General features: G+C 38.8%; 1 protein-coding gene across 2 annotated transcripts in view; it reads right to left on the minus strand.

Moving 5' to 3' along the window:
• Window positions 1-1132: 1132 nt before the first annotated feature.
• Window positions 1133-15256, minus strand: part of znf385d (zinc finger protein 385D) — a 58061-nt gene continuing 43937 nt past the window's right edge. The window contains exons 5-8 of one of the 2 annotated variants that reach the window (XM_061674769.1): window positions 10307-10627; window positions 9493-9680; window positions 5917-6009; window positions 1133-3937 (exon numbers count right to left, since the gene is read on the minus strand). In XM_061674769.1, coding sequence (XP_061530753.1) covers window positions 3713-3937; window positions 5917-6009; window positions 9493-9680; window positions 10307-10627 — 827 coding nt within the window. In that variant the 3' untranslated portion in view covers window positions 1133-3712. Of the gene's footprint in view, window positions 3941-5916; window positions 6010-9492; window positions 9681-10306; window positions 10628-15256 lie in introns of both variants that reach the window. The other variant, XM_061674768.1, reaches the window with a different exon arrangement.

A 15256-nucleotide genomic window follows, 5' to 3' on the forward strand; every position in this document is an offset into this window, starting at 1 on the left:
CTGGATGAACCTAAGATGAACTTTACACTTGATTTTAATTTGACTACCTGTAAATTTCAGTCCTTTTTTCCAACTTCATCTTGTTCGATAAAATGCTGAATGGCAAAATTCTGCTATGCTAGCATACTAGCATTACATAATACAAAAAGGACCCATTGATGTTTTTTTTTTTTTTTTTGGCGGGGTGTCTTTTTTTAATGATTATATATATTACATATTATATATATAATATAATATAATATTATATATTATATATATATATATTAATGATGTTTTTATTTGTTAATGATTATATATTATATATGATTATATTGTTATGTAATTATTTGAATCCATAGGTAAGAATGTTGAGAGTGTTCAAATCGAAGGTACAAATGTTTCCAAATTTATGACATTATTAACGTCCTTTTGTCACAGCAAGAAATTTGATTGGAACGTTTTGGCAAGGCGGCGGCACGGGTGGTCGACTGGTTAGAGCGTCAGCCTCACAGTTCTGAGGACCCGGGTTCAATCCCCGGCCCCGACTGTGTGGCGTTTGCATGTTCTCCCCGTGCCTGCGTGGGTTTTCTCCGGGAACTCCGGTTTCCTCCCACATCCCAAAAACATGCATTAATTGGAGACTCTAAATTGCCCGTAGGCATGACTGTGAGTGCGATCGGTTGTTTGTTTCTATGTGCCCTGCGATTGGCTGGCAACCAGTTCAGGGTGTACCCCGCCTCCTGCCCGATGACGGCTGGGATAGGCTCCGGCACGCCCGCGACCCTGGTGAGGAGAAGCGGCTCAGAAAATGGATGGATGGATGGAAGTTTTGGCAAGGCCAAAGTCACTGAGTTCGAAAGGCAATTTAAGCCATTCAATTGTTTCTTCCCAGAAATGTCTTCTCTTCCAATTTTTATGGCATTATTAATTGGCTTTTCCATGGCAATAGGCATAAAGATTTTGGAGTGATTAAATGACACCAGACGGTCAATGTCAACTGAGTTCAAAGGTGATTAAGGGATGAAATTGTCCCTTCCCAGAAAGATTCAGCTCATTTTCTTCCAAATCTAAATGTAACGGAATTGGTCATGTGCTTTTTCATGGCAACAGACCTAAAGGTACATGACAGTCGGCCACTCTCCCCCGCACATTGAGCGATTGGCTATTTGGGCGCTCTGAACGGCGAGCCTGTGCAGGCCTTTGGTGTAATTTGCAATTTTTATGGGATTATTAATGGGCTTGTACCTAATGACGTGACTTCATCAAAAATCACCAAAACAAGCACATTTTAACAAAGTAACTCTTGTTTTATTCCAAATGAACACTTTGAACACATTGGACACGAAACACAGCAAAAGCTCCAGACAACAAACACACATACATACACACACACACACACACACACCGCATACACACAAGCACACACACACTTCACAAAACGTTTTACGATATTGGGGTTTGGGGTGAAATTTCTGGATGAACCTAAGGTGAACTTTACACTTGACTTTAATTTGACTACCTGTAAATTTCAGTCCTTTTGGTCCAACTTCATCTTGTTCGATAAAATGCTGAATGGCAAAATTCTGTGACGCTTCCAATCTCTCTGTTGCAACCTGCTGATGACACAAAATTGGAAAAATCAATGGTAATTTACTAATCTCCTTTGGTCATTTTCTTCCAGTCTTTATGGGACTATTAATGTCCTTCATCACATCATAAAATGTCATGATTTTAAATGGTTGGCATGGTGAAAGTCATTGAGTTTTGCGGTCAATTTAAGAGATTAAATTGTTGCTTCTCAGAATATATTTTCTTCTAAATCCCAATTTTACGGGATTTTTAATGGGTTTTTTTTCATTTCGAGATTTTTGAATGATTACATGACACAAGATGGTCAAAATCATTGAGTTGTATGGACATTTCAAAGGATCTAATTACTCCTTCGCAGCACTTTTTTAAACTTATTTTCCAAATTTTATGTAATTATTAATGTCCTTTTTGATTTGGATTGTTTGGCGTGGCCAAAATCGCTGAGTTTCAAGGTAATTTTAAAAGATTAAATTGCTTCTTCCCAGCAATTTTAATTTCAAATTTTTATGGGATTATTAATGTGCTTTTCCGTGGCAACAGACCTACAGAACTTTGAGGGACGACAGTGCCGCGAAAAAGTATTCGCCCCCTTCTCAAATTCTTATATTTTTGCAGTTTCCCAACTTTCATTTAAAAATCATCAAACAAATGTAAATATCAGACAAATATAACCCAAGTGAACTTAAAACGCTGTTTTTAAATGGTGATTTCATTTATTAAGGAAAAAAAAAATCATGAATTCATTGTGGCTAATCACAATTTTTGGTTAATTTTCACTGATCACACCCAGGCCTGATTACCTCCTCAATTAAGAAATCACTTAAACAGAACTTGTCTGACAAAATCAAGTCGGACAAAAGATCTACATGAACTGCAAGAAAATGACAAAATCCCCAAAAATTCAAGAACAGTCAAGACATAAAGTAGTTGTTATCGATCAGTCTGGAAAGGGTTGCAAAGTCATTTCGAAAGCTTTAGGATTCCAGCGAACCATAGGGAGAGCCATTATCCTCACATGGAGAAAACAGAGAACAGTGGGGAACTATCCCAGGAGTAGCCGGTCTACAAAGATTACCCCAAGAGAACAGCAATGACTCATCCAGGAGGCCAGAAAGGAACTCAGGACAACTTCGAAAGAACTGCAGAACTCGCCTCAGTTAAGGTAGTGTTCACGATACAACAATAAGGAAGAGACTGGGCAAAAATGGCATCCATGGCAGAGTTCCAAGGCGAAAAACCACTGCTGACCAAAATGGACATAGAAAAGTAACATAGCTTATGTTACTTTTGAAAAAAAAACAACAAATAAATATCTGAATGATTCTCAAGACTTTTGGGAGAATATTATATGGACTGAGGAGACGAAAGTTGATCTTTTTGGAAGGTGTGTGTCTCGTTACATCTGGCGTAAATGTAGCACAGGATTTCAATTGTGCAAGGAAGAGTGGGCCAACATATCTCCACAGAGATGTGGAAGACTCATTGCCAGTTCTAAAAAACGCTTGATTTCAGTTGTTGCTGCGGAGGGTGGCATAACTTATTAGGTTGAGGGGGCCGTTACTTTTTCACACAGGGCCAGGTAACTGATTCGTTTTTTCCCCCCCACTTGGGTTATATATGTCTGATATTTACATTTCTTTGATTATCTTAAACATTAAAGTGGGGAAACTGCAATTTGAGAAGGGGGTCAATACGTTTTCACGGCACTGCATATGATACGAAAGGTTCAAATTTGCTGAGTTCAATGGTTTATATAAGGGATTCAATTGCAAAACATTCAATTCACCTGTTCTGGTGCATCTGGAAATTTCACACCCAAACGCCACATCGCTAACGTTTTGGGAGTTAGCTGCAATAACGAAAACAGAAAAACAAAAACAAAAGCGACACATAGTCTAACCATCAAACACAGTCTAGCGTCGAACGTGCACGTCAACAGAAGTTAAAGTGCAAACAGGAATGTGAGCATCACCTGGGGACCCTCATGAAGTATTGACACTGCATAGTTCACGTGTGTGTGTGTGTACGTGTTACGTTATTGCCCTCATTTCGCTGTACACGTCGATCGACAGCTGTCAATCATGATGAGTCCTGGATGCATAGGCTGGTGAGCTGCATTTGCTCCGCCGCCCACTCAAGGGGGTCAGTACGGCGCAAAGAGGACTTGCGGGTGGGCGGTTCTGATGGGGCCGGGGGCGGGGCGGAGCAGGGGGAGCGGGAGGGGCGTCGTCGGGAAGAGGGCGGGGTTGGGGGCGTGGCCGTGCCGCTGAGAGAACGTGTTGCCGAGGGCGGCGGCCATCAGCTGAGCGGGAAGTAGGTGGGTGGTCAGCGGGGGGCACGGACGCTCCTTGCCCAAACTCAACTTGATCTGCTGGAGCACAAAAACAAAGTCAGACAAACACACATGCACTGGTCACTTCATTAGGTACACCTGCACAAGCTAACAATCTGTTTTTGTCAAACTCAGAGCTTAAATTAATTTTAACGTGTTTTCCCCAAATAAAAAAAGAGACATTTGTGTGACGTAAATATCAAATACAATTTTGTCTTCACTGAACCGGTGTGTATGTAAACATCAAAAACAATTTTGTAGTTGTTTTTTTTCAGTCAAGTCTCGAACATATATAAAAACATATATTATTATTATATATTATAAACACTAAAGAATTTTAGTCTTGCCTAGAAATACTATACATGTTTTTGTAAACATCAAAGACAATGTAGTTACTAAACCTGAACAACAAAGTCTGTTTTTGAACATTTTCCGGAACATCAAAGACACATTTGTCTTCGCTGAACCCAACGTACGTATTAGTGTAAAAACAGTCTTCGCTGGCAATAATGTGTATTTTTGTAAACATCAAAGACAAAGTCTTTATGAACCTAATGTGTTTTTGTAGACAACAACGCCTGGCATATGTTTGTTAACGTTTTCCTCAACATCAAAGGCATATTTGTCTTTAACGAACCTAACCTGCTATTGACGAAAATCTTGGACTATTTTGTCTTTGTTGATGCTTTACGTCTTTTTAAACATCGTTATTTTCTCTGACCTACAGCACGTGGTTTAAAAATTTAAAAAAATAAAAATAAAGAATTGAGTCTTTGCCAGACCTAGCGTGCATGTCTGCTGAATCTAACAAGTTTTTTGTAAACGTCAAACACAATTTAGTCTTCGTTGAAGCTAATGGCTTTGTTTTCATATACATATTTTCGGTTTACCAAAGACTTGTCTTGTAATGCATGTGTTTCTGTAAACAAGTCCTTTTGTCTACAATGTACGTGTTTTCATAAACTTTGTTGACCATAACATATTTTCACCGACACTCAGAAGAGGAAATGGATTCTGGAAGAATGGCGTTCATCCCCTTTTCTTTTTGCAAACATCTAGGTTTAAAATTACAGGAATGTTTTTGGGTATAAACGTCATCGTTAACTAAAAAACACATACCTTAACGTATGTGTTTTTTTAGTGAACGCTGTCTTTATTTAATCTTACGTACATATGTTGTTGTTTTTTTGGCAGTCAGTAAAGTTTTACAGTGCGCAACAAAATCGAGATGCTGGTGTTTGGTGTTGGTGTGAGTTTGTGTGTGCAGATCCAGCCCTCGCCTCTCACACATAGCGAGGCTAATAGTGTGAAAAGGTGACCAAAGTTATCCGGCTTAATCTTCTGTATCCGTAATGGGAAAGCGGCGCTCCGGCGGCATCGGCATGTCATGGCTTATCAATCACTGCCGGAAGACGAGGAGGGGGAGGAAGGAGGCAGTCTCACCAGTCTGAGCTCCTCTCCGTTAACATGCTCAATGACGGGTGGCGGAGAAAAGACATTTTCCTCACAACTGGTACCAACCACCCCTCCGGGGGTTCTCTAAGAACTTAATTTTATAAAACCTAATGTGTGTATTTCATCAAACTTAAGTTTTTTTTTTTTTTTTTTTTTTTTAAATGTCAATTTGCTTTATAAACCCAATGTACGAACAAACTATTTAGCCTTGACTAACATGTTTTTGTAAAACAAAGACAATTCAGTCCTACAGTCTAGTATGTGACATTTCGAATAAAGACGTTAAATAAGTACGCGTGCTGATCAACCAGCAGAAAGTAACATGAAAAAGAGGTTGCTCCTTGTATAACATATCACACATGCTAACTTGAACAAAACTCTATTCCCCGATTGTAAAGTGCTGTGATACGCAAGTCCTGTTCAATGCAACCTAGATAAAGATGATTCAGGTCAATGTCAATTAGGTCTTGTTACGGGATCAAAGCTCAGTATGCAGCAACGTCTACGCGTGGTAGCTCCCGGTGTGTGCTGTTTCCCCTTGGAGTGTGTTGGTAGCTCACCGTCTGCTTGGTGGCTCCTTTGCTGTAGGGAGTGTACTTTGGCTTGGCCGGTTTCCCTGCCGCTCTGTCTTTATGACGACGACTGCTGATGTGCTGAGGACAGGGCGCAAAGCAAGAACTATATCTGAATTACGGCAAAAAAAACTTTAGGGGAGATTGTACAGAGCCGAGAAAAAAAACACAGTGCAGAGCGCAGTGCAGGGAGCCTTCTGACTAACCCAGCATTCAAAATGAGCGTGAGTAGTGGGCCACCTGCTGCCGCACCTTGACTAATCACATGTAGGAGACGTTATAATTTAAACAACAAAAACAATTTAGTCTTTGTCATTCTTGGACCTAACATTCGTTTGTACGTTCTTGGTGTTTACTGGACCCAATTAGAATGCATACTAACTCATCTGTTAAACTGTTAAGATGCCACGCTTGGTGGTGAGGAGGGAATTATGAGCAGTTCCAATTAGGGGTCCGTACTCGCACAAATCTCTCAGGCTTACGAAAAGCCAACTGGAACATTTGAACTTTATTTGGTGTTAATCCGTAAAGAATGCTATCTTGTGAACTGAGATGATAACAGTTCTTAGTCAAGGTGGAGGGAATTATGAACAGTTCCAAATAGGAGTCAGTGTTAGCACAAATCTAGGCTTCTGAAAAGCCTACTGGAACAGCTGAACCTTCTTTGGGGTTAGGATCTAGCTTGTGAACTGAGATGATGACAGTTAGGCCTTGGTCAAGGATGAGGGAATTATGAACAGTTCCAAATATCAGTCAGTGTTACCAGAAAAAAAGAGAGCATTTTGTTGTTTTTTAAATCAGACCCTGCATGGTTTGATTAGTCATGCACACAACCGCTGCTACCGGTGCTTGTTCTTTTTCGTCGGCATGAAAAATTGATGCGTCACGTCTGGGCGGAAAATCTCAGCTTGAGCGCCGACAAAAGCCCCACACTTACAAGCCTTACAAGCACACACACCGAAACAAGAAAAGGATATTTTTGGAAGCTTGAAGCAACGCACGAATTGACGTTTAGCTTCCATCCAGTGATGACATTGACATTTGACATGATTATGGCAACATAAAATTGCTGCTTAAATAACTCCAAATGTTATCTTAGTACCCTTCTGATAGTAGTCATTAGGATTACTTTTGTTCAGGTGGGCTAAATTGGCGGATTAGCATGTAGCTTAATCATGCATCGGATGATAATTCCCAAAATGGGCACCATTTTTGTGAGGCAGCAGTGTGCACTCTGAAACTGTTTTTATTTTTTTTATGTTAATTACCTATAGAATATGTTATATTTTAATTGTGTTAATTTAGTTATATTTTATTCCATTAATGAATCTATTTTATACAATATATCTGTTGATGTATAGTACATTCACAGTTTTTATTTTCATAAACACATTCTGATGAAATATTTTTATTCCATACTTATTATTATTATATATATTTAATCGAAATATTTCATTCAACAATTTTATTTTTGAGCTGTAGATTTGTAGTTATTTTTAACTTTCACATATATTCCCATATGTTTATAGATATAGATGATATTTGTATTTGAAGGGCAGCACGTAAATTGTGCAACTCAAATGGTTGCTATGACGCGGTTTATGTCTTGACCATTCTGCTCTTTTGTCTTTTTACTGTTGTGCAAGAAGTGCATTTTAGTGGGTCAGCACCATTTGCTCTGTCAATACGTTCTATCAACAAAGCTGTGGCAGCAATTAATTCCGGATAAGACTGGTGCAGGACTTCACACATTCGAAAAGATGGGTGTTCTTAAATCAATGTAATGTAATTCTAATAATAATAATTACTCTGTCAGTTGCTCAAAGTCTAAAGCTATAAAGTTTTAACACCAATCGGTAAAGTTTAGCCTTTAATTTCACTGCTCATTTTTTTCTTATTATTGAATAAAGTTGTTCTTCTCATAGATAAAAGTTAGCATTGTTTATGATTTTTCCCCTGCAAGTTTAAGAAAGCTTGTTGTTCAGATTACATTTGCGTTGGACTGCCATGAAATTACTAGTGTAGCTTAAAATTTAAATCTTCAATAACTTTTGGAAAATAGGAAATAGAAATAATAAATAAATAAAATACAAAAATAGGAGAAAAATCACTAAATAAGAAGTGTCTTTACCATTATTAATCGAATTATATGAAAATGACTCAAAGAAAATATATAGTATGACTAATAAGGTTCAAGTAAGGTTCAAATATTAGACACAGCAAGCACAATGATAAATTGTTAAATGAATCGCTCGCTATCGTCCTCATAATAGTATACTTTAGATTATGTTTTTGTTGATATGACAATCAAGTCATATTGTGAGTTTGCTTGAGCATGGTAAAAAACAAAAATCCTTTTTTTAACTATTTGACAAGTCAACCCGCCCTCTGAACATGTCGTTCAGCGTTTGTGTTTGTAAGGTGTTCTGTCGCCACGGTAACATGACCAAAACGACGTTCATTTCCAAAGACTGACAAAGATTCCTGTTGCGCTGATTCTTTTTTTGACAAGCTGTCTGATAATGGAACGTCGCTATGGCAACTGACGAGCCACAGCCACCGCATTATGACAGCCACCGAACATCCGCTCTCCTTACGATCACTCAATGCTCTCACCGTTCAATCAAATAGATACCTACATTTAAAAAAAACAACAACAATAAACATATATATGTATATGAGGTACAAATATATTTCCCAATAAAAGATAATCAAAGAAATTAAGCAGATTAATTATGGCAAAATAAAAGATAAAATAATCAATTCCATTATGACTACAAACGACCACCACTTAAGATTTAAATATTACATCAACAAAAACTAAATGCATGAATAAAACAAAGCTATTTAAAAAGATTTTAATAAGTACAATATGAATACTATATGAGTACTCTATGTATACATTAAATTATGTGCAAATAAAGTACTAATAACCATAACCAACAAAATATAATCAAAATGAATATAACATACACAAAATAAAATTAATTCATAAAACATATGTAAAATACTTTTTTCAAAAAGATGTTAATCTGCAACACAACACGAAATGACCAATTTATATAAATAAATTGAATTCTGTAAAAAAAAAAAATAATGCATATGATTGAATAAATAATATAAACAAATATTAAAGATGAATTAATAAAGAAAATGTAAAATAACATTAATCAGTAACAATATATAATAAATGAGTAATACATGAGTAATAAAATAAATAACTAAAAAACTAGTTACTGTATATAAATATGTCAAAATGTTTTTTAAAAATCATAAAATATAATTACAGCTATGATAGAAATCTATAAGGATACACTATACAAATAAAATGTATTCAAAATTAACACGCAATTTAACAATAAAAAAGATAACTACATAAAATATCAAAACAAAACAAAACAAATACATTACGGTGTCTTTATATTATTTTTGTATTCATCATAATGTTTTTTGTTTTTTTGTTTTTTTTAAAGGTGCTGTTAGAACTCTTTCATTTGTACTCCTCCAGTGCAAATAATAATTTTTCTGTTCTATTTTATTAAAGCTTTTCGCTAAACGTCTCACCTGTTTCAACTGCGTCTCGGAGTTGATGTGCACGTCGCACGTCTCACAGTAAAACGTTTTGTTCTGCAGGCCCGTGGATGCTTTGGACAAGGACGGCGGCGCCATTTTGCCTTTGACCCCCGGCCGCGGGAACGACTTGATAGAGCCCACGCCGGTGCGGGCCTCCAGCATGGTCTTGTGCTTGGTACCTTTTCATCAGCAAACAGAAAACGCTACCATGTCACAGCAGAATACTGTAAAGTGTTCCCCGACTATTTTCGCAGATTTTGAAGCAATCATTTTTAAAACCAATTTTTCGTATTGAATTTAGAGTTGCACGCCTTCAGTGGAGTACCATGTTGTGCTACAACATGCCAGGCAGCACTGAGCTGTACTAGAAGATAGGCAGCATAATTAACAGCAAGAAGCAGAGGCAGAGAAAGTCCCCAAAGAAGCTCCAGTAATAGTCGTTTAGAGCAAATTTGTGCCCGTGAGTGTTCTCCGTGTGTGTTAGAGTAGCAGCTGTTTGAAGGTTTAGAATAACCAAAACATCTGTGCTAGTTTTTCAAATCCTCTAAATGTTAGCTACAGAAAGAAGAAAGTAAGCTACAATCTTGAATCTCAGATTAGCGCCCTCGGCAAGCGGAACGAGGTGATTTCGTTGTACTTATTACAAAGACAGTTGTATGCGTCACTGTAATTTCTTTTGCTCTTGGAACTGATATCGTGTTCATTCGCAAATGGATTCAATCCATTTTAGAATAAGGCCATAAGATAACAAAATGTCTAAAAAGTGAAGCGACGTGAATACTTGGTGGATATTGGAATCTCTTACCGCTATTGTGAGCCTCCAGCTGCGAAGCCGAGTTGACGGCCACCTTGCAGAGCGAGCAGTAGAGCAGACGGCGAGCTTTCTCCTCCTCCGTTTCCGGTTCCGTTTCCTCGTCGGGTTCAACGTCAGGGTCAGGTTCCGGTTCCGGTTCTGGTTCTGAGGGCGAGTTGAGCTCGAGCTCCGAGGTCGTCTCCGGGGCATCCGGGTCTGGAGACGAAGTTCCGGCAACGTCGGTCGGCGTCACGGGGGTCGCCGTGGAGTCCGACGGGGGTGCCAGTCGGAGCGCGGGGTACAGCGGCGGGGGCTCTGTGCTTGGGACCACATCTGTAGAGACATCATCGGAATTAAAGCCGGTTTAAGATGTTTGCATTTTACAGCGAGTTTTTGTTGATAGTTGGACCAAAAATTGCCTTCTTTCTGTGTCTTTTTTAGGATAGATTCTTGACACTTTTTCGTGGCTCGATTCCTGTAAGACATGCTTTCCAAATTTGATCATTTGCTAAATCAAGCTGACTTTGGCGGCTTGATTTAGCAAATCATTTAGCTGATTTAAATCATTTAGCTGATTTAGCAAATCATTTAGCTGACTTTGGCGGCTGAATGTTCAAACGATTCCCCTCTGGAAAGGGCCACAATTAGCCTTAAATGGCCGCTTCAAACCAGAATGGCAGACTAACTGTGTCTTTTCAGGCATGGTTGCGTGACACTTTTTTGAGGGTCTTCTCATGATACACACACCTACCAAAAGTCACGTCGCAAACTTCAAGGGGCTAAACTTTCAAACAATTCGAAGGATCCCAGGAACTGGCCAAATTGATGCTAAAATGTCCGCTTCAAACCAAAATGGCAGACTTCCTGTGTCTTTTCAAGCATGACTTGTGAGACGTTTTTGTGAGTCTATTCATGGTAGACATGTCTAACCAATGTTATGTTGCTAAGTGAAACTGGCTTCAAACACAGGAGTTTCATTGCTCTGAGTGTTTGTGACTTAAACAAATAAATAAAAAAAACCTCAGTCTTGTATTTGGGAGGCAAACGGGCATCTCATGTCTTGTCATCCACGGTCAGTAGCTAAGAATGAACGTGATCGATCGATCACATTTCTTGGGATCAATACAAGCGACCGCCAGAATAACAACAAAAACAAGGCAAGAGCGAGCGAAGGAAGAGAAAATCAATTGCGAACTCAATGTAATTCGGTCAGTGTCATTTCTCTTATTCCGAAATAAAATGACAGACCACGACAAGTTGGCATTCTAGTTTAAAACGGAAGAAATTGCATTGAGCAGACACAATGGAACGGAATACAGAATGCTAACACATAAACTGTTGTCAGAATGATATGAAACAAGAGCTGCCTCATGATGACAAATATGCAATTGTTGACAATTACTTGGGGGGAAAAAATAACCTTTGGTGGTGAGCCACATGCTGCGTCACCATGCCTCAAAAACAAATCAACCAGATGACATTGAGAGGAAATGAGGGTTTATTACAATCACCATATTTCATGCTGTGATCACTTTTAATGCAAGCGAGATAACAATTTCTTTGTTATATGGCTGTTTGCAATATTTGATTTCAGACCATCTGGAGGTAATAATACTCACAAATTCAGTATATTTCATTCACATTTAAAGTTTGCTGCACTCACGCAATCGTAAGGATTGATAGCATTGATCAGATGACCACAAAAAGCTATATAGTACTTAAAAAAACAAAAGTCATATTTGGCCATTAAAAAACTGATTTTGATGACAAAATGGCTAAATTATGCTATGAGAATGTAACATTTTGCTTTAAAAACACAACTTGGTCATAAAAAAAAGTGCAAATGCAATAAACGTGCACTTAAAGTTGTGTATTTAAAACAACCACATAGCTTTGCACTAATAAAGTTTGTTTAGCTTAATGCTAACAAACAATGCAAAACACCATAGATAGGCTAACAACATTAGCATCAATGTTGCGATAGTTATAAGCAACGGATATTTGTACACAAATCTTAGCAACACGATTATTACTTCAGTTTCCTGAGTAGCCGAGTTGTGAAGCTCTTCGTTTATTACGAATATCTGTATTTTACTGCGCCCTGGTGACCAAGGTGTGAACACCAGAAGGAGCGCCACAATGTTAATGGGCACTGAAGCATGAAATCATGATGCAGTAACCGTTCAATTCTTTACATTCTATTTAATTCTGAAACTACTGTGTGTTTTTATGAAGTACAATACTGTAGAGTGCTATTTTGTCTGATTAAAAAACACATTACAAAAATCTTTGTTGGTATTTTTTGGGCGGCTGGAACGGATCCATGGCATTTCTGTTCATTTAAACCGACAAAGATGACCTGAGAGTGTTTGGAGTTACAAGTGTGGTAACAGAACAATCTACTCTATATTTGGCCAGGAAAGTTGGAGTTTGCCATACCATTAAAAGAGTGTATTTGATCACAAAAAAAGTCTATGAAAAGTCATTAAAAGTGTACGTTGACCCGCGGTATTTAACACCCTTGACCCGACGGACACGGAAATCAATGAGCTATCGCTGACGGCGCTAACAACCGCCATCCATCTCGCTGCGGTGGACAGGAAAGTCAGCGAGTGGAATGAGTCAAATGAAAAGTGAGAAAACCTTCAAGCCAAACGACGAGGATGAAGAGAAGGACGCAACAAGGTGAGCGCTCTGATAAGAGCACAGGACACTCATTCGCAGAACGAATGACCCTGGCAGAGTGGCCCGACGGAAGCCTCTCCTCAGTGCAAGACACGTGAAAGCCCGCATGGAGTTGGCTAAGAAACGCTTGAAGGACTCCAAGATGGTGAGAAATAAGATTCTCTGGTCTGATGAGACCAAGATAGAACTTTCCAATACAGTCCCAACAGTGAAGCATGGTGGTGGCAGCATCATGCTGTGGGGGTGTTTTTCAGCTGCAGGGACAGGACGACTGGTTGCAATCGAAGGAAAGATGAATCTGGCCAAGTACAGGGATATCCTGGACGAAAACCTTCTCTAGAGTGATCAGAACCTCAGACTGGCCCGGACGTTCACCTTCAAAAAAAGACAATGACCCGAAGCACACAGCTAAAATACCGAAGGAGTGGCTTCAGAACAACTCCGTAACTGTTTTTGTATGCCCCAGCCGGAGCCCTGACTTAAACCCAATTGAGCATTTCTGGAGAGACCTGAAAATGGCTGTCCACCAACGTTCACCATCCAACGTGACACAACTGGAGAAGATCTGCAAGGAGGAATGGCAGAGGATCCCCAAATCCAGGTGTGAAAAACTTGTTGCATCATTCCCCAAAAGGCTCGAAAGGGTGCTTCTAATAAATACTGAGCAAAGCGTCTGAATACGTATGGCTGTGTGATATTTCAGTTTTTCTTTTTTAATAAATCTGCAAAAATTTCAACAATTCTTTTTCAAAAAGGGAACAATTTAAGGTGGTCTGAATACTTTCCGTACCCACTGTGTGTGTGTGTGTGTATTTATATATATATCTGAAAAAAGTTACTTTAATTTTAGCAGAATAAGGTTAAAAAAAGTCATGTCAGAAAAAGTAATGTAATTTTACAAGAATAATGTTAAAATATTACAAGGAACAGGAGTATAGAAGAGAAGTTGATCAAGCAGCAATGGACGAGTTAGGCCACGGTAACAAGGGAGACGATGGCGGGAAAGGTCTTTTCTTGGTCTTCTGTTTTCCACCATCATCCTTCCCGTTCAGTCCCATGTCCTGCTCAGATGAGATTACCTTCACGAAGGAAGCCGGGTGAAAAGCTTTTTCATTAAAGCTACGGGCGCTCATTACACGCCGTCGCAATTTAAAAGCCACAAATCCTCTGGTGGCTCTTCACTACCCCCAACCCCCGAGTCGAATATCGATAAGCTTCTTATACGGCCGAGTGTGCGTTCAATCTTTCCAATCTTACGTTTTGTCACAGTCTCGCACTTATTTTTTGTCTTGGATTCCGATTTCATCTGAGAGCGAGCAAATGATCCGCAGCTAATTTGTGTTGCAAAGTCTCCTCGAACGAGATCACCGGAAGCTGCCAAAATCATCGTCGGAGGCCACCTGCCAAGCGGCTGGATTCTATGGGGAGAGATATGTCTCAAAATGATTTGCACGTGTTCTTCAAATCCACAAATATAGCCGCGATTCACGTGTGTTTTTTGAATGTTGTGTGTATATTTATCATGCCCCATTATTTGTAAATATTACATTTTGCTTGTGAATTGTTAAAGATGCGTTTGTGGAACAGCTGGCACGCGCATTGATTTTTGAGACACGTGCAAATTGTGGATTTGCAAAACACACGTGTGATATATTTGTGGATTCGAAAAGCACGTGCAAATAATTTTGAGACATATCTCTCCCCATAGGATTCACGCGCCACAGGAGGAGGAGGAGGCGGCAGCAGTGGGAGGTGAAAGCAAAGGCATCACGGAGGACAACGTGAAGAGGATGCAAGCGGTGGTAGGAGATGAAGATTGATGGGGGAAGATGCAATTAAGAGTACAAGCAGAAGAAGGATCATTTATTTTTTTTACTTTACTCAGGTTTTTTTGTCGTGTTGTAACCTTATTCTGCAAAAATCGAGATATTTTATATACTTTTTATGTGACTTCCCCCCCCCCCCCCCCCCCCCAATATATCCTTATAAGATCTTGACAGATTTTGTTTCTTGTAAAACTGTATTTGTAATACCTTTTTCTCATATGATTGAGAATTTTTTAAAATTTAGTTATGAACTTTCTTCCCCCTTAAATTTTTTTGTAATTTAAAATTGTCTTAAAATGTTGAAATTTTTGGGAAAAGTGTTGAAAAAAAAGGTTCCCATCGTCGTGAAATTGTATTTTATTTTCTCCTCGATTTTGACATTTTGTTTTATAACATTGTAAAACATTTTTTGCATTGAGTCTGAGTCTGAAGCATGAACATGGAAACATGA

This window comes from Phycodurus eques, chromosome 4, assembly GCF_024500275.1.
Source record: "Phycodurus eques isolate BA_2022a chromosome 4, UOR_Pequ_1.1, whole genome shotgun sequence".
NCBI classification, from domain to species: domain Eukaryota; kingdom Metazoa; phylum Chordata; class Actinopteri; order Syngnathiformes; family Syngnathidae; genus Phycodurus; species Phycodurus eques.